This window comes from Lolium perenne, chromosome 6 (assembly GCF_019359855.2).
Source record: "Lolium perenne isolate Kyuss_39 chromosome 6, Kyuss_2.0, whole genome shotgun sequence".
Lineage (NCBI taxonomy): Eukaryota > Viridiplantae > Streptophyta > Magnoliopsida > Poales > Poaceae > Lolium > Lolium perenne.
The window spans coordinates 272,014,048-272,033,110 of record NC_067249.2 but is presented as its reverse complement, the minus strand read 5'-3'; the positions used below and the strand labels follow the sequence as shown (position 1 = coordinate 272,033,110).

Here is a 19,063-nt window from a genome sequence, read left to right as displayed (position 1 = left end):
CCAGCCCCCGTCCTTCCCCGGAACTCCAGCGAGAGCAACCACTACCGCCGCCCACCGCCGCCGGCGACGGGCACATGGCCGCGGGGTTCGTGGCGGGCTTCCTCCTCGGCCTGCTGCTGCTGGCGGCCGCGGAGGCCGCCGCGCTCCTCTGGGTCCTGCGCCGCCTCCGCCGCCGCCACGAGGCTGCCACGGCGGCGGCGCAGCCCGACGCCGTCGAGGAGCTGCCCGGCGAGCGCCCCTTTCCCTACGAGAAGAAGGTGAGTATGGAACGCGCCTACCCCTCGCTTAATACGCTGCGGCAACTGTTCCGGAGCGAGCTCGTACGGGGCAGATGCGGAGTTAGGCTAAGCCAGGAACCAGCTCCCGAACTTCGATTTCGTGAGTTGTTTGAAGGGGGTGGAACCGCGTAGCTTTGCTTGCGTAGTTGGATTCGGAGGAGCAACAAACGGTGTGCATTCGTGCCGACTGTTCACCCAAACTACAGTATGGCTGAATTTTGGGGGAAACCTGGGTTACTGTTGCCTTGCAAACTTAGTATGACGGTTTGCACTGTGCATTTGTGGCAATCACAGTTGAAAAACTCCGGTCGTACTGGTCGAGCTGGGGAATCCCACAGGGGTTTCCGAGTGTTCAGAGCTGCAGTCTTAGATCCAGAGCAGAGCCAGTGTACTATGTGCTAGATGCTTATCCGCGCTGTTTGCAGCTTGCTCCTTCGTCTTTCTGTTAGTTTGATTTTGAATGTCCGTGCTGTGCTGTTTCCGACAGCGGTTGTGATCCTTGTGATATATATTATTCAAACTGAATGCTGCGTGCTCAAGTTAAATTGTTACCTCCCCTTTTGGCACCAGTTTATGTAGTCCCGGCTGTAACTTGAAAAACCATCTTGTCCTTGAGCGGGAATAGCTACCGTGTGTCCGTACATATCCTATGTGCTACAATTTTTAACCCTTTCTGACAGTGACATGTACCTTAGGGTTGTCATTCATGCTATCCCTTCTCATACGCCTAGCTGGTTGGTCTACAAATGTCAGAACTCGGAACAATTTCACATATTGTATATTTTTATGCCTCTGCCGTATGGCATCTCCTACATGCTCTTGTAACTCGCTGTAATCTCAAGAGAAAATGGGATGACTCACATCAAATGATTTGGGGATGCACAGCACATGTAGTCCACTACAGAATTCCTTTACTTATTGTATCAACATGTCTTATAATGGTGTAACTGCTTAAGAGCCTAGAACCTGGGTGTAAGCACACTTTACCTCTGATTATCGGAACTGGCAAATACTCGCCGTTGGCCAAGATACATATGGATTGACCTTGGTCAGAAGTACTACCGCTAGATTTGTCTTCCAACTGAACACTACTTCTTGCCTACCACTATGTTTGCATCATGGTGTTCCTTTAACTTTGCAGCACATCTTTATACTAGTTCTGTTGTCCAGACGCGGACTGTCTGTAATATGAATTTGCACCTGTTCAACTTAGATTGTAAATATGATTGCTGGAGAAAAAATTATGCAAAATGCACTTGATGAGTAACACCAGGCCATTGTAGGAGCTTAATTAACTTGACAGTTCATTCCTTTTCAAATTGCTTTGGAATTGTGATTAATTTAGATGTTTTATGTTTTCTTGCTAATGATCCAGCCTTTTACATTATTGACATATGTTGATAGGGCTCTCTATGGATACTAGAGCCAGAAAAGTTACCGAAAGTTAGTAGTGAGCGCTTATCAAGTGGAGGTCTCAAAGAGATGAAGGACAAGAAGAGTATTGTTGAGGTTTTTCCTGCAAAGAAGATGGCTAAACTCAAGGGGCACTTCCTTATTTTGTCTGGTCCTGATGTCCCTGACACAGCGATTGAGCTTTCGAAATGCACGGTTGTTGCTGTTTCTGCATCCAGTATGCCTTCCCGCAAATGGTCAGTGGTCTATACAAATCGAAATGCTTACCATTGAACATGAAATTAGCATTTATCTCTTTGTAGGTGTAAAGGTGCAAGTTAGTTAATTTTTATGAGACAATAGATATTTAATATTGACCTTTCATTATTATGTACTTATCAAACAAATTTGAGAAGTATTTTGATGAATTGCATCGAATGCTTTGGTTTCAGGGTAACTCATGTATACATGTGACAATCTGCTAACGGCTTTAAATATGTACATAAAATTTGGTTTTAAAAGGAAACTCCTCTAGGATCTGAATATATCTTAAGAGGAAAAGTACGAGTGTTTGTATCTGTAGTTCAGTCTATATGTAATTGTACCACTGTTGCTTATTTTCAGGACTAAGAGGTATCCGATAAAGTTGGAAAGCCAGGAACATGAGATCTATAATGGAAGCAAGGTCTGCTTTCTTTATGCTGAGACTTCATGGGAGAAGGAATCATGGTGTAAAGCGCTTCGTCTTGCAGCTACTGCAGACAAGGAGAAATTGAATTGGCATGCTCAGTTGAGCAAAGAGTTCTCTAATTACATATCATCACTAAATTCCGAGTACCCATGTTTCCTGAAGCCTACAGTACTTTCAGCTGAGGATCATGAGGTCATGGACAGTGAAACAAAGACGGACGGGTCTTCCAAAGTTCGTCTATTCCTCAAGAAGTTGGCCAAAAAGGCATCTACAAAGGTTCCGGCAGAGGGTAAAACAGGTGCAGCGTCATCCACACAAGGAGAAAAGAAGATCTTGGATAAAATACGCAGCTATCAGGGTGCGCCATTTATTGAAGCTTTTATAGGTTCACAAGAGGACAAGTCCAGTAACAGCTCATCACAAGATACAGCGAAACCCACTGCCCCAACTGCTCCTTCGAGTCACGCTGGGCAGCTTCCAGCTTTTCCTGATGTAAATGTAGATGATAAAGCTGTAGATGAAGGTACACTTTGTTGGAACCTTCTGTCCTCACGGCTTTTTTTCGACGCTAAAATGAATGATGAGATAAACAAGTTCATCAAAGCACGTATTCAGGTTAGGTTTACTGCTCATGTTAAAGAAGAAATCAGTTGTATTTTTCTTTCTTTTCTGTTTATTGATTTCCGTTTGCGCAGCGAACATTATCAAGCATGAGGACCCCAGCTTACGTTGGTGAAATTACACTTACGGACTTCAGTATTGGAAAACTCCCACCGTATGTACACGCGATGCGAGTCCTTCCACTGGATTTAAATGAGCTGTGGGCTTTTGAAGTTGATTTTGAATATTCCGGTGGAATCCTATTGCACATTGAAACGAGGCTTGAGGTTGAGGAACCAGAGTTACAGAAGGACCTCATGAAAACCAACTTTGGAACAGACTCTAATGGGGAGGTTGATTCAGAGCTTCTCGATAGTATTGAGCAGTATGGTAACCAATTTAGAGGTTCACCGAACTCGGATTCTTCAGTGGAAGAAAAAGAAGAAGCAGGTCTGTTTAAACTAATTCTTATTCACGTGCTTTAAGCTCTTCCTTGCACTATATCTATGCTTGCTCGATCTAATGTCCGAACGATTCCTAAAAGGATAATAGGAAAAAATGTACCATTACCTTTCTGCAGAATGGCCTGATTAAGTTCTATCTTTAGTGTCTTTGGCATGTTAGTTCCGTATGTTGGTTATGTATACCTGTAACAGACTTCAGGTAGACATCATTAGGATTTTATGGTCTGAGGCTTGCATCAGAGCTTAGCTTAATAGTCTGTACATTGAGAAGTTCTCCCCGTGCAGTGTGGAAATATTTGTTTCATGTATCGTCATTTATTATTTCCTGATGATTCTGGTATAACACTAACCAATAAGAAGGGCTCAAAATTATGATGCATTGACTGATTGTATATACATTAGATAGTGATCCAAAACATTATTGTCTTTGTATCAGATGCTAGTCAGTCCAAGAGCACTGGATGGATATCAAGGTTGAAAAATATGTTACATTCAATAGCCGATCACGTCTCACAGGTTTGCTCTTCTCTTTGTTTTGTCTCCGACTCTATTCATGTGTTTTACCTATCTGTTTTTTATGCATGCGTTAAATTAGTGGGCTTGCAATGCATTATCTGCCTGGTGAAAAGTATGCAAGAAAATGTCAAAAGCTTAAGATGTCGATAGTATATCTGCAGAAACATTACATTTTCTTCACCCACAGGTTCCACTGTCTCTGGCGATAAAAATTACATCTGTTAGAGGTGTCTTGCGAATACATCTGAAGCCCCCTCCCTCGGATCAACTCTGGTTTGGATTCACGTCAATCCCTGAGCTAGAGTGGGACTTGGAATCCTCTGTTGGGGACAGAAAAATCACCAATAATCACATTGCATCACTTATCGGTAACAGAATTAAGGTACTTGAGCATGACCTTCCTCCAAACATTGTTGTTTCTTTTTTGCTAACTTGCATGTCAAGCTGAGAAACACCGCCACTCTGTTCAGGCTTCGCTCCGTGATAGCTTGGTGCTGCCCAACTGCGAAAGCATTCCCATGCCTTGGATGCTGGCAGAGAAGGATGACTGGGCGCCTCTCAAGGATGGACCTTACATCTGGCTCAACCACGAGCCCACCGAGACCAGAAGCCACGCCGCAGCCGCCACGCCAACCCACCATGAGGAAGCTGCTGCTGCCAAGGCTGACGCTAGCACCAAAAACGCAGCGCCAAGTTCACGGGACTCCTCAGCTGGGAGCGAGGAGTCACTGAGATCCATCGACGAGTCAGCCGAGGACCCTGTAGCTGAATCATCTCATGCGCAGTCCCGTCTGGCTCCGGCCAGCGAAACTAGTACTTCTCCTTCGCACCCCGACGCTGCCAGCGAGCTGAGGAAACCGCTGCTTTCCACGGAGGACACATCAGAGAGAAGGGGCGGCCCCCCCCTGTACACGTCCTTGAGGGCCATCAGACCTGCAGGGCAACAGCAGCAGCAAGCGGCCCTGGCCTCGGTGGGGGAGGACGTGAAGCAGAAGAGCGGGAGGCGGAGCCGGATGATGGACCTGGGGAAGAAGATGGGGGACAAGCTGGAGGAGAAGCGGCGGCAGGTGGAGGAGAAGGGGCGGACCATCGTGGAGAAGATGCGGGAGAACGCAAGGACCAACAGCATGGAGAGAACCGCCAGTTAGCTGAGAACAAAGTTCAGCAGTCAGTGCTCGATTTCCTGTTTCTCTTTTCGATTCGGAAATCTCTGTGTGTAGCTATATAGGACAGCGCTCTGTGCAACACTTGGGTTGTAACCAATTCTTTGTTCATGGAGTTAAGAGAGCGTTACAAGATTATGACAGGTCATGACGTTATGATGACTAGATGCATTTGCTGATACGTGACAGACACACAAACTGTTTGACTCGTTCAATTGATTTTACCCAATGAGAAGCTAGTTAGATCAGCACCAGCAGAAGTGGTGTTTATTAGTACAAGGTTACTGCCCTGTGGGCATAACAATGGTAAAGTAGCAAGCTTCCGCCTCACAGAACCTTCAAAATGGGTCTATTTTGATTGCCCGCAAGCTGCTTTGCCATGTTCTCTGTGACCCTGTCTGTCCTGTGTTTTGATTCCTTTTCCCCCTCCTCGTCGTTCATATTCTCTGTTTGTTTCAGAAAGATCACGGACAACATGACGCTGAGCCGTACCTCCTTGATGCTTGGGAGGAACTCGAGCCCAGAGAAGAAACCGGTTTTGGAGTTCAACAGCTTCAGGCTCAGCACCTTGAGCTCCGGCATAGACGATGGCTCAAACTCCAGCGACTCGTTTTCCACCTCGATAAAATAAAGATGGAGCGCCACTAGGCTTCTAAAACTGCCTCCCTGGAAAGTGATAGGCTGGCCTTCACTCTGAAACGATTTCACCTGCAAACGCAGGATGGAGAGGTTTGGTAGGCTTCCGAGGACCTGCATGGTTTCGGCGTTTCCCGATAGCTCGGCGGTGTCCAGCTTCAGCTTCACAAGGTTCTGGAGCCCCTTGATCCATTCTGGGAGTTTCTTTAGACAGCCGTACAGCTTGAGGCTCTCAAGTTTTTTCGGAGGCGAGGGCATGCTATATAAGCAGTCATACAGATCTCCTTCTTCGGACCGCACCGACAGAGATACGAGAGAGCCGAGGTTGGAGATGGCTGAGCAGAACTCCGGACCATTGTTTGCGTCGATGCCAAACACTCCTACTTTGTGCAGGCCGGTGAGAGCTTTGATCTCCTTTATGGTGGCATTTCCCCATGCAAGGTGCACAGACCGCAGCGTGTGCAGGGTTTTTAGTTTCCCAATCCCTCTTGGCACATTAACACCAAAAAGATGCACGGTACTTTTCTTGTAGCAAGGGCATGCACCAAGAGGCCATTGCAATGTCCGCCGCTGAACTGAATAAGCGCTGCCGGCTTGCAGAAGACGCAGCTTGCCGAGCTTGGTGATGGTTCTGGGCAGATCCAATATTCTTGTAAATTTGATGTCTAGTGTCTCGAGCTGTCCCAGGTTACCCACCGATCCCGGGAGGTATGTGACACCATTACACCCTCTTAGGGAAAGGTATCTCAGGTGAAGATGCTCCCCAATGTGCTCAAGGTGATGGCCAGTGAGACCTTCCGTTCCTTCCAGGTCCAGCACCCGGAGAAACTTCATCTTGTGAGAGATGTAAAACTTCCTCCACTTGCCAAACACTGTCAGTGACCGTATTCGGGACAGCTCCACGGTGTTCTCCAACTCACGCTCATCTCCTACCCAGTTGCTGTTCACCACAAGGTGGCGTACTGTGCCGTGAGTGTTTGAGCTGCACCCTTCCTCCAGCCTGAAAACAAGATTTTCCCCCATCGACTCTGCGACGATGATGTCATATATCAGATCATGTACCTGGCAGGAGTTGATTCTGTCCCACCGGCTGAAAACCGACCCCATTGGTGATATCATGCTTCTCTGAGCGAGTTCCATGAAGTATCTGTGTGCCACCGAACTGTCTGGTGAGTAGCCTTCCGCAACCCATCGACGCACCAAACGGATCCTACTAACATTGCGTTCTTGACGAAAGATGGACATATACAGGAAGCAAGACTTGAGGTAATAGGGCAGGCCATTATATGGAACAGCAAGAGCCGTTCTTATGGGCTCAAACTTCGGATTCATCTCCAACTCAACACTAATTTGATCAATCACTTTCCTCCACTCCATGGCTGTTTTTCTTGGCTGCTCTGCTAAGTAGCCACCTATGGTTTCTATCGCAAGCGGAAGCCCATCGCACTTTTTTAGGATCATTTTTGCTGGTTCGAGCAACTCAGGATATTCCTTTGCCAAATCTGCATTCTTAGTCCTGAATACCTGAAACAAGAGTTTGTTCCAAATAAGAAGAAGAATAGGAATCCTGAAGAATAACAAGAAGACCACTTCTGTTCAATACCTTTCTTGTGAAGAGGTCATATGCATCCTTATCTTGAAGAGCGTGTAGACGGAATATGCACTCTGGTTTCTTGCAACAATGCTTCGCGATATCTTCTTGCCTTGTGGTGATCACTATGATCAAGCTTGAAGTTTTCATTCCAATTAAACTCTTCTCTATCGAATCCCATTCCAAGGTAGACGAGAGGTTATCGAGAACAATCAAACACTTCTTTCATTCTGAAAGACGGGCTAACTTTTGAGTCAACTCTTCAAATCCCATTGTGTCCATCGGGTTCATTGGGTCCTCGTTTGTATCTAGTTCTAATGCTAAGCTCCTAAGGAGCTCTTCAGGATTGGAAGGTTGCATGACCGGATTGGAAGGTTGCATGACCGTGACAAAAGCATGTTTCTCAAACGTATCACTTACCCCTTGGCTCTTGCAAACATCTTTGACCAGAGCTGTTTTTCCAAGGCCAGGACTACCCCACACCGCGATCACCTGAGGTTGCTGGGCACTATCATGTTCTGTAATTAGTTGAAGAATATCAGTTTTTTCTTTCTCGCGCCCAATAAGCTGAAATAGGTCCATATTATATTGTTCTACTTGTATTTCATTGTTAGAGGTGCAGGTGAACATTGAGCTAGATGCTTCCGTTGATGAATATCTTGCGTCTTGAGAGTTATAAAGTTCTCCGATCTCATTCTCAACTATGTTGTCTGATGTTGACGTAGACGCTTGGTTTGACGAATGTGTAATGTCTTGAGAACTCTGAACAAAGCAAACAATAGTTGTTAGACATATTTCTAGTGATGGATCAAGTAAAAGTGCATATGTCCTACTGCTAAAAATCAATATTAGTGACACAATGAATCAAAAGAGTAATCTAAGACCGAATAACATGCATAGAACTCTATTTTGCTGAGAGGACTGCCATAAATACTAAAAGTAATTTAGAATTTTTAAATAAAGACAATAGTACGAACTTAAATCATTCATGAATCACATAAAATGGCTACTAGTACAATAGATCATAAAATGAAGACAATAATAAGAACGTAAACAAGCTTTTATGTTTGAATAGCATGACGATTGAAAAGGATCTTTACCCGGTGCTTAGGATGGGAAATTTTAATTTTAATTTTTTTACTGTCAGGAAAGTCTTGATTTCACCGTGTGCTAGGACATTCCTTTTTAGAATAACATTTTTATATTATATTCCCAAAAACTAAGTTTCAAATTAATGATTTTCATTTCTATCTCCTACTAATACATAATGAAGTTTAATAGAAATACTATCTGAAATATCCGCAAAGTGCGGTGTATCTTCTAGTTATTTGACTATTACTGATTCAGATTATTTTTTCAAAGTGATAAGCATAAATGAAACTATAAGTTGGCACCATTGGCAAGGTGGGTAACTCGTGAAACACTTGAGTTTAAAATCAAATGTTCTCCAAGAAAGTACCTTTCTTAAGTTTCTTAATGAGAACGTATTGTGAGAAACAATTCTTGAGCAACAAATAATACTATATTGTTAGAATATACGTATGACTTGTATACGTATTGGTATAGGACTCTGTACTTGTACCTCATATATAATAAAACGATCCCTACCCGACGAGGCACGTCGGGTCAGCGCAATCTCTCTCTTTCCCTAGTTACGTTAACATGGTATCAGAGCAACGCTCTTGACCTAGGTCGGCCGATCCGCCGCCCTCTCGCTTCCGTTTCCGACGGCTTCCGCCGCCGCGTACTCCTCCACGTCGATGGCGTCGAACGCCATGACGACGCTCCCCGCATCGGGTGACCCTGCGTCGCCCGCGGTTGACCCTGCGGATGCGCCCGCGATCACCCCGATCGCATCGACAGGCGAGTCCTCGACACGCGGTGACGTTCCGCCACCGATCCCTGCGTCGCCCGCCTTGGTGCCGCCATCAACACCCGGCTCCGTGCTGCCTGCTGCGGTGCCGCTCGGCTCCACCCCGCCAGGCTTCTCTCCGCACCTGGCCGCGCTCAATTCCGCCCTCGCAGCTCCGACGGACTCCACCATGGTGACCGCCATGACCGGCTCTGGCTACGGGTCGGCCACAGGGGGTTTTCCACCACCGCCATATGGCTACCCTGGGTACGGCGGATATGGTGGCTACGGTGCTGCTGGAGGCGGCTTCCCGCCACCGTATGGGTACCCCAACTATCAGGGTTACCCGGGCTATCCCATGCTAGGGTTGCCAGGGCTTGGTGCTCCGCCGCTGGACGTCAGTGGCTCGTCATCAACACCGCCACCATCGTCTGGATCGGTACAGCTGTCCACGCCGACACCCTCGACTCAGACAGGTCTCTTCCCAAGCCAGGGAGTTCCACCGGTGGTTAACATTGCCTCGGCGATTACTATACGCCTGACGAGTGACAACTACTTGTTCTGGCGTGCGCAAGTTGGACCTCTACTCCGCAGTCATTTTCTGATGGGATATGTAGATGGTACCATTGTGTGTCCTGACCCTCATGTTGCTGTGCCTTATGCCAGGGGTGTCCATCATGTACCAAACCCGGCCCACCAACATTGGATACAACAGGATCAAGCTATTCTGTCAGGGTTTGTCTCCTCCATGACTGAAGGTGTTCTTGGGATGATTATGTTCTCCGGCACCTCTTGTGAAGCTTGGGAGACTTTGAGTGGAGCTTTTGCCTCTACCTCCATCGCCAGATCCTCTGCTATTCGACAGGAGATGGCTGAGCTTAAGAAGGGAACCAAGACTGTCAACACATACTTTCACCAGATGAAGGCGCTCTCAGATTCCCTCACTAGCATTGGCGAGCCTCTGCGTGATGCAGAATTTGTCTCATATATTCTTGCTGGACTTGACGAGGAATATGATGCTTTGTACCAAGTGGTGACTAATCGCACTGTGCCCATACCAATCCGTGATTTGTTCTCACAACTTCAGGCAACGGAACAACGGAAATTGGCCCAGCGTCGCTCAGGCAACTCGACGCACTACCCTGCCGCCCATGCCACTGCTGTCCCTCCAGTCGCCTATGGCGCGATGCGCGGTGGACCCCGGCCTCCTTCACCAGCACCAACGCCATCCTTCACACCGTCTGCCAAGCAGGCGCCTCCGGCCACCTCCTCCAAGACTGGTCGTGGTCCTGTTGTTTGCCAGCTCTGTGGCATCCCGCGGCATGTGGCGTCCAGGTGCTATAAAAGGTTCAACCATGAGTTTCTTGGCATTGGCAATGATGGGAGCAACATGGAGAAACAGCTAGCCATGGCGATGACCGCCTCTCATGGTCCTCAAGGCACCACCTCGACGACTGTTGATCCAGCTTGGTATGCGGACTCTGGCGCTACGCATCACATCACCCATGAGCTCGACAAGCTCACTACACGTGAGCCCTATCACGGCACCGACCAGGTTCACACAGCTAATGGTTCAGGTATGTACATTCATAATATTGGTCAAGCTACTCTTGCTACTCCGTCTTCTAGGTCTCTAGCTCTTAAAAATGTCCTCCATGTTCCTAAAGCCACCCGTAATTTGTTGTCTATGAGTAAACTCTCACATGACAATAATGTCTTTATTGAACTCCATCCTCATGATCTTTTTGTTAAGGACCTGGACACGAGAGCACCCATCCTTAGGGGACGTTGCAGCGGAGGTCTCTATGAGATTAAAGCACCTGTCATCAAGCAAGCTCTTTCCAGTGTCAAGGTGTCTCGTGATATGTGGCATCGTCGTCTAGGACATCCAGCATTACAAGTCGTTCAGCATGTTCATCGTAGTCATGAGTTACCATCTATACATGAGTCCAATAAAATTAAGTCAGTTTGTGATGCTTGTCAACAAGGAAAGAGTCATCAATTACCCTTTTCCTTGTCTACTCGTGTAACAAAATTCCCATTAGAGATCATTTATTCTGATGTGTGGGGCCCTGCCCAAACTTCTGTCAGTGGACATCGTTTTTATGTCAGTTTTGTTGATGCTTATAGTCGTTTTACTTGGCTCTACTTGCTCAAACATAAATCTGATGTCTATGATGTGTTTATTCAGTTTCAGAAACATGTTGAACGCCTCCTAAATCGTAAGATTATTCATGTCCAAACTGATTGGGGTGGAGAATATGAAAAACTTCATCCCTTCTTCCACAACTTGGGAGTTTCACATCGTGTGTCCTGTCCTCACACACATCAACAGAATGGCACTGTCGAACGTAAGCATCGGCATATTATTGAAACTGGTCTTACTTTGCTTGCTCATGCATCTGTTCCTCTATGCTATTGGAATGATGCCTTTGCTACAACCTGTTTTCTCATTAACAGGCTCCCTAGTCGCACCATTAATATGAAGACTCCTCTTCAGCGGCTTCTTAATGAAACACCTGATTACACCTTTTTTAAGGTTTTTGGGTGCGCTTGCTGGCCACACCTTCGACCCTATAATAACATAAACTTGATTTCCGCTCGAAGAAGTGTGTGTTTCTGGGCTATAGCTCTCTTCACAAGGGATACAAATGTCTACATGTTCCGTCTAATCAAGTTTATATCTCTAGGGATGTTGTCTTTGATGAACATGTGTTTCCTTTTGTTAACATGCCAAATTCTCATAATCTACCACCTGTCTCAGAGTCATCCTTACTTCTAGCTGACCAATTTATGGATGTTGCAAATTCCTCGCATTTGCTTGCTAACCATGGTGCAGGTATCGGTCGCAGCAGTCATCTAGAAGTGTACGTTGATCCGGTGCCGGTTGTGCATGGCTCCGCCTCGGGCTGCGGGCAGCCATGCAGCGAGCCGCTCTGGCGGCCTCCTGCTCCTTCGGCCTCGGGCTCTGTCCGGCTCGAGCCGCTCACAGAGCCACCATCTGACTCCGCCTCGGGCTTTGGCCCCGACCGCCTGGATGCCACGCGCCTGGACGCCACGCCGGGCTTGCCTCGCACTACTGCGCCACCTGCATGCAGCGAGGGACCCTCGCTGTCCCTGCCGCTGCTGCTCCGACAGTCAGCGCGTCCGCGCTGCTGTCCCCTGCTGCGACAACCGAGAGCAGGCCTGCGTCCCCTGCTCCGACAGCCTCACCACCTGCCTCGCCTGCTCCGACACTGTCGCCACCTTCAACGTCAGCACCTTCGCCGCCACCACCGGCTCCTCCAACTGGTCCGATCACTCGTTTGCGTCGCGGTATTTCGCAACCTAAACAACGAACTGATGGTACAATGGCCTGGTCTTGTGTGCTCGCTGCTCATGCTGCTCTTAAGCACACACATGAACCTCGTGACTACAAGGAAGCTCTGCGTACTTCTCATTGGCGTGAAGCTATGGAAGTTGAGTTTTCTGCGTTACAGGCTAATGGTACATGGAATCTTGTACCTCCTGTTGCTGGTGTTAACTTGATTGATTCACGGTGGGTGTTTAAGGTGAAACTTCATGCGGATGGTTCTGTTGAGAGATACAAGGCACGACTTGTTGCTAAAGGCTTCAAACAACGTTATGGTCTGGATTATGATGAGACTTTCAGCCCTGTGGTCAAGCCTGCTACTATTCGCCTATTGCTCTCTATGGCTCTCTCTCGGCGTTGGCACATTCGACAGCTTGATATTCAGAATGCTTTTCTGAATGGCTTCTTGGATGAGGAGGTATACATGAGACAACCTCCTGGTTTTGTTGATTCTGATAAGCCTGGTCATTACTGCAAGCTTGTTAGATCTTTATATGGACTGAAGCAGGCTCCTCGTGCTTGGCATGCTCGTCTTAGTTCTGTGTTGGGCTCTCTGGGGTTCTCTCCTTCAGTGGCTGATACATCTCTGTTTGTTCTGCACCGCAAGGAGGTTACTATCTATCTCTTGGTCTATGTTGATGACATTATTGTTCTCAGTTCTCTGTCGGCTGCTATTCCTCGCCTGATCAGTCAACTCCGGTCTGAGTTCTCTGTCAAGGATCTCGGTGTTCTACACTACTTTCTTGGGATTGAGGTATCTTCGCCTACTTCTGGTAGTCTGGTTCTTCGACAGCGCAAGTATGCTCTTGATCTTCTTGCACGAGCTGGTATGTTGAAGTGTACACCTGTGACTACTCCTATGGAATCCTCTGAGCGTTTATGCAGCACTGATGGTGATCCACTCTCTTCTGAGGAGGCTACGCAGTACCGTAGTATTGTTGGCGGTCTACAGTATCTTACATTCACACGCCCTGATCTGTCATTTGTGGTGAACAAGGTGTGTCAGTATCTCCATGAGCCTCGTACACCTCATTGGTCTGCTGTCAAGCGTGTTCTACGCTATGTGCGGTATACTGTGGACACTGGTTTGCATCTCCGATCCTCCTCCTCTACTCTACTTTCAGCCTTTTCTGATGCTGACTGGGCTGGAAATATTGATGATCGGCGATCCACCGGGGGACATTGTAGGATAACGTTGCATAGAAAACAAAAATTTTCCTACCGCGAACACGAAATCCAAGCCAAGATGCAATCTAGAAGACGGTAGCAACGAGGGGATTATCGAGTCTCACCCTTGAAGAGATTCCAAAGCCTACAAGATGAGGCTCTTGTTGCTGCGGTAGATGTACACTTGCCGCTTGCAAAAGCGCGTAGAAGATCTTGATCACGATCGGTTCCGGCGCCACGAACGGGCAGCACCTCTGTACTCGGTCACACGTTCGGTTGTTGATGAAGACGACGTCCACCTCCCCGTTCCAGCGGGCAGCGGAAGTAGTAGCTCCTCTTGAATCCGACAGCACGATGGCGTGGTGTCGGTGGTGGTGGAGAAATCCGGCGGAGCTTCGCTAAGCGTGCGGGAAGTGGAGGAGCGGGGCGGCTAGGGTTTGGGAGGGGGTGGCCGGCCACTTAAGGGGGGCGGCCAGCTTGTGGTCTTAGGGTGGCCGGCCCCCTCCCCTTGGCCCCTCATTATATAGGTGGAAGCCCCAAGAGTTGGTCTCCAAGTCTTCGAATAAGACCCGAACCAAAAGCCTTCCATATGGTGGGGAAACCTAGCCAAGCTAGGACTCCCACTAGAGGTGGGAGTTCCACCTCCCATATGGGGGGTTGGCCGGCCCCCTAAGGGGGAGTCCACTTGGGACTCCTCCCCCACTAGGGTTGGCCGGCCATGGAGGTGGAGTCCCATGTGGACTCCACCTTCCTTGGTGGTTTCTTCCGGACTTTTCTAGAACCTTCTAGAACCTTCCATAGAACCTTTCGCGTCAATTTAATTCACATAAAATGACATCCGATATATGAATCTTATTCTCCGGACCATTCCGGAACTCCTCGTGATGTCCGGGATCTCATCCGGGACTCCGAACAAATATTCGAACTCCATTCCATATTCAAGTTCTACCATATCAAAATCCAACTTTAAGTGTGTCACCCTACGGTTCGCGAACTATGCGGACATGGTTGAGTACTCACTCCGACCAATAACCAATAGCGGGATCTGGAGATCCATAATGGCTCCCACATATTCAACGATGACTTTAGTGATCGAATGAACCATTCACATACGATACCAATTCCCTTTGTCACGCGATATTTTACTTGTCCGAGGTTTGATCTTCGGTATCACTTGTACCGGGGGTCACGGGGCATCGAAATCCTCCCGGGACCCGAAAACGTGGACTATAGCCCACGAAAACGGCATGAAATGCTCGAAATCACAAGTTTTGACGATGCCGGTAGAGTTATGTACCAGGGGTCACGGGGCATCGAAATCCTCCCGGGACCCGAAAACGTGGACTATAGCCCACGAAAACAGCCAGAAATGCTCGAAATCACGAGTTTTGACGATGCCGCTAGAGTCGTGTACCGTGAGTCACGGGGCATCGAAATCCTCCTGGGACTCGGAACCGTGGACTATAGCCCACGAAAACGGCCAGAAATGCTTGAAATCACGAGTTTTGATGATGCCGCTAGAGTCGTGTACTGGTGTCATGGGGCATCGAAATCATCCCGGGACCCGAAAACATGGACTATAGCCCACGAAAACAGCCAGAAATGCTCGAAATCACGAGTTTTGACGATGCCGTTAGAGTCATGTACCGGGGGTCACGGGGCATCGAAATCCTTCCGGGACCCGAAAACGTGGACTATAGCCCACGAAAACGGCCAGAAATGCTTGAAATCACGAGTTTTGATGATGCCGCTAGAGTCGTGTACTGGGGTCATGGGGCATCGAAATCTTCCCGGGACCCGAAAACATGGACTATAGCCCACGAAAACAGCCAGAAATGGTCGAAATCACGAGTTTTGACGATGCCGCTAGAGTCATGTACCGGCGGTCACGGGGCATCGAAATCCTCCCGGGACCCGAAACCGTCGACTCCGACGAAAACGACCAGAAATGCTCGAAATCACGAGTTTTGACGATGCCGGTAGAGTCGTGTACCGGGGTCACGGGGCATCAAAATCCTAACGGGACCCGAAGACGTGGACTATAGCCCACGAAAACAGCCGGAAATGCTCGAAATCACGAGTTTTGACGATGCCGCTAGAGTCGTGTACGGTGGGTCGCGGGCATCGAAATACTCCCGGGACCCGAAATCGTGAACTATAGCCCACGAAAACGGCCAGAAATGCTTGAAATCACGAATTTTGATGATGCCGCTAGAGTCGTGTACCAGGGGTCACGGGGCATCAAAATCCTCCCGGGACCCGAAAACGTGGACTATAGCCCACGAAAACAGCCAGAAATGCTCGAAAATCACGAGTTTTGACGATGCCGCTAGAGTCGTGTACCGTGAGTCACGGGGCATCGAAATCCTCCTGGGACTCGGAACCGTGGACTATAGCCCACGAAAACGGCCAGAAATGCTTGAAATCACGAGTTTTGATGATGCCGCTAGAGTCGTGTACTGGTGTCATGTGGCATCGAAATCATCCCGGGACCCGAAAACATGGACTATAGCCCACGAAAACAGCCAGAAATGCTCGAAATCACGAGTTTTGACGATGCCGCTAGAGTCATGTACCGGGGGTCACGGGGCATCGAAATCCTTCCGGAACCCGAAAACGTGGACTATAGCCCACGAAAACGGCCAGAAATGCTTGAAATCACGAGTTTCGATGATGCCGCTAGAGTCGTGTACTGGGGTCATGGGGCATCGAAATCTTCCCGGGACCCGAAAACATGGACTATAGCCCACGAAAACAGCCAGAAATGGTCGAAATCACGAGTTTTGATGATGACGCTAGAGTCATGTACCGGCGGTCACGGGGCATCGAAATCCTCCCAGGACCCGAAACCGTCGACTCCGACGAAAACGACCAGAAATGCTCGAAATCACGAGTTTTGACGATGCCGGTAGAGTCGTGTACCGGGGTCACGGGGCATCAAAATCCTACCGGGACCCGAAAACGTGGACTATAGCCCACGAAAACAGCCGGAAATGCTCGAAATCACGAGTTTTGACGATGCCGCTAGAGTCGTGTATGGTGGGTCGCGGGCATCGAAATACTCCCGGGACCCGAAATCGTGAACTATAGCCCACGAAAACGGCCAGAAATGCTTGAAATCACGAGTTTTGATGATGCCGCTAGAGTCGTGTACCAGGGGTCACGGGGCATCAAAATCCTCCCGGGACCCGAAAACGTGGACTATAGCCCACGAAAACAGCCAGAAATGCTCGAAATCACGAGTTTTAACGATGCCGCTAGAATCGTGTACCGTGGGTCACGGGGCATCGAAATCCTCCTGGGACCCGAAAACGTGGACTATAGCCCACGAAAACGGCCAGAAATGCTCGAAATCACGAGTTTTGACGATGCCGCTAGAGTCATGTAGCGGGGGTCACGGGGCATCAAAATCCTCCCGGGACCCGAAAACGTGGACTATAGCCCACGAAAACGACCAGAAATACTCGAAATCACAAGTTTTGACGATGCCGCTAGAGTTATGTACCGGGGGTCACGGGGCATCGAAATCCTCCCGGGACCCGAAAACATGGACTATAACCCACGAAAACGGCCAGAAATGCACGAAATCACGAGTTTTGACGATGCCGCTAGAGTCAAGTACCGGGGGTCACGGGGCATCGAAATCCTTCCGGGACCCGAAAACGTGGACTATAGCCCACGAAAACAGCCAGAAATGCTAGAAATCACAAGTTTTGACGATGCCGCTAAGGTCGTGTACCGGGGGTCACGGGGCATCGAAATCCTCCCGGGACCCGAAAACATGGACTATAACCCACGAAAACGGCTAGAAATGCACGAAATCACGAGTTTTGACGATGCCGCTAGAGTCAAGTACCGGGGGTCACGGGGCATCGAAATCCTTCCGGGACCCGAAAACGTGGACTATAGCCCACGAAAACAGCCAGAAATGCTTTAAATCAAGAGTTTTTGACGATGCCGCTAGAGTCGTGTACCGTGGATCACGGGGCATCAAAATCCTCCCGGGACCCGAAAACGTGGACTGTAGCCCACGAAAACGGCCAGAAATGCTTTAAATCACGAGTTTTGACGATGCCGCTAGAGTCGTGTACCATGGGTCACGGGGAATCGAAATACTCCCGGTACCCGAAACCGTGGACTATAGCCCACGAAAACAGCCAGAAATGCTCGAAATCACGAGTTTTGACGATGCCGCTAAGGTCGTGTACCGTGGGTCATGGGGCATCGAAATCCTCCCGGGACCCGAAAACGTGGACTATAGCCCACGAAAACAGCCAGAAATGCTCGAAATCACGAGTTTTGACGATGCCGCTAGAATCGTGTACCGTGGGTCACGGGGCATCGAAATCCTCCTGGGACCCGAAAACGTGGACTATAGCCCACGAAAACGGCCAGAAATGCTCGAAATCACGAGTTTTGACGATGCCGCAAGAGTCGATTACCATGGGTCACGGGGCATCGAAATGCTCCCGGGACCCAAAAACGTGGACTATAGCCCACGAAAACGGCCAGAAATGCTCGAAATCACGAGTTTTGACGATGCCGCTAGAGTCATGTACCGGGGGTCACGGGGCATCAAAATCCTCCCGGGACCCGAAAACGTGGACTATAGCCCACGAAAACGGCCAGAAATGCTAGAAATCACAAGTTTTGACGATGCCGTTAGAGTTATGTACCGGGGGTCACGGGGTATCAAAATCCTCCCGGGACCCGAAAACGTGGACTATAGCTCACGAAAACAGCCAGAAATGCTCGCAATCACGAGTTTTGACGATGCCGCTAAGGTCGTGTACCGTGGGTCACGGGGCATCGAAATCCTCCCGGGACCCGAAAACGTGGACTATAGCCCACGAAAACAGCCAGAAATGCTCGAAATCACGAGTTTTGACGATGCCGCTAGAATCGTGTACCGTGGGTCACGGGGCATCGAAATCCTCCTGGGACCCGAAAACGTGGACTATAGCCCACGAAAACGGCCAGAAATGCTTTAAATCACGAGTTTTGATGATGCCGCTAGAGTCGTGTAACGTGGGTCACGGGGCATCGAAATCCTCACGGGACCCGAAAACGTGGACCCCACGAAAACAGCCAGAAATGCTCGAAATCACGAGTTTTAACGATGCCGGTAGAATCGTGTACCGTGGGTCACGGGGCATCGAAATCCTCCCGGGACCCAAAAACGTGGACTATAACCCTCGAAAACAGCCAGAAATGCTCGAAATCACGAGTTTTGACGATGCCGCTAGAGTCGTGTACCGTGGTTCACGGGGCATCGAAATCCTCCCGGGACCCAAAAACGTGGACTATAGCCCACGAAAACGGCCAGAAATGCTAGAAATCACAAGTTTTGACGATGCCGCT

General features: G+C 48.8%; 2 protein-coding genes across 2 annotated transcripts; one reads left to right on the top strand and one right to left on the bottom strand.

The window, feature by feature from the left end:
* On the top strand, positions 1-5,240 carry LOC127326786 (uncharacterized). The gene is made up of 7 exons (XM_051353581.2): positions 1-257; positions 1,683-1,927; positions 2,295-2,976; positions 3,057-3,411; positions 3,862-3,941; positions 4,129-4,323; positions 4,412-5,240. Exons 1-7 carry the CDS (start codon positions 75-77, stop codon positions 5,087-5,089), a joined length of 2,418 nt encoding a protein of 805 aa, XP_051209541.1. The 5' UTR covers positions 1-74; the 3' UTR covers positions 5,090-5,240.
* Positions 5,241-5,339: 99 nt separating this feature from the next.
* Positions 5,340-8,523, bottom strand: LOC127326787 (disease resistance protein Pik-2-like). The gene is made up of 2 exons (XM_051353582.2): positions 7,344-8,523; positions 5,340-7,264 (listed from the first exon to the last, which is right to left on the bottom strand). Exons 1-2 carry the CDS (start codon positions 7,479-7,481, stop codon positions 5,432-5,434), a joined length of 1,971 nt encoding a protein of 656 aa, XP_051209542.1. The 5' UTR covers positions 7,482-8,523; the 3' UTR covers positions 5,340-5,431.
* Between the last annotated feature and the right edge of the window lie 10,540 nt (positions 8,524-19,063).

Excerpts from the sequence above, each read along its gene's own strand:
- LOC127326786 (XM_051353581.2), top strand. The coding sequence starts at position 75 with ATGGCCGCGGGGTTCGTGGCGGGCTTCCTCCTCGGCCTGCTGCTGCTG. Across the intron at positions 1,928-2,294 it reads AGTATGCCTTCCCGCAAATG|GACTAAGAGGTATCCGATAA; the intron begins GTCAGTGGTCTA and ends GCTTATTTTCAG. Across the intron at positions 2,977-3,056 it reads TCATCAAAGCACGTATTCAG|CGAACATTATCAAGCATGAG; the intron begins GTTAGGTTTACT and ends CCGTTTGCGCAG.
- LOC127326787 (XM_051353582.2), bottom strand. The coding sequence starts at position 7,481 with ATGAAAACTTCAAGCTTGATCATAGTGATCACCACAAGGCAAGAAGAT. Across the intron at positions 7,265-7,343 it reads ATGACCTCTTCACAAGAAAG|GTATTCAGGACTAAGAATGC; the intron begins GTATTGAACAGA and ends CTCTTGTTTCAG.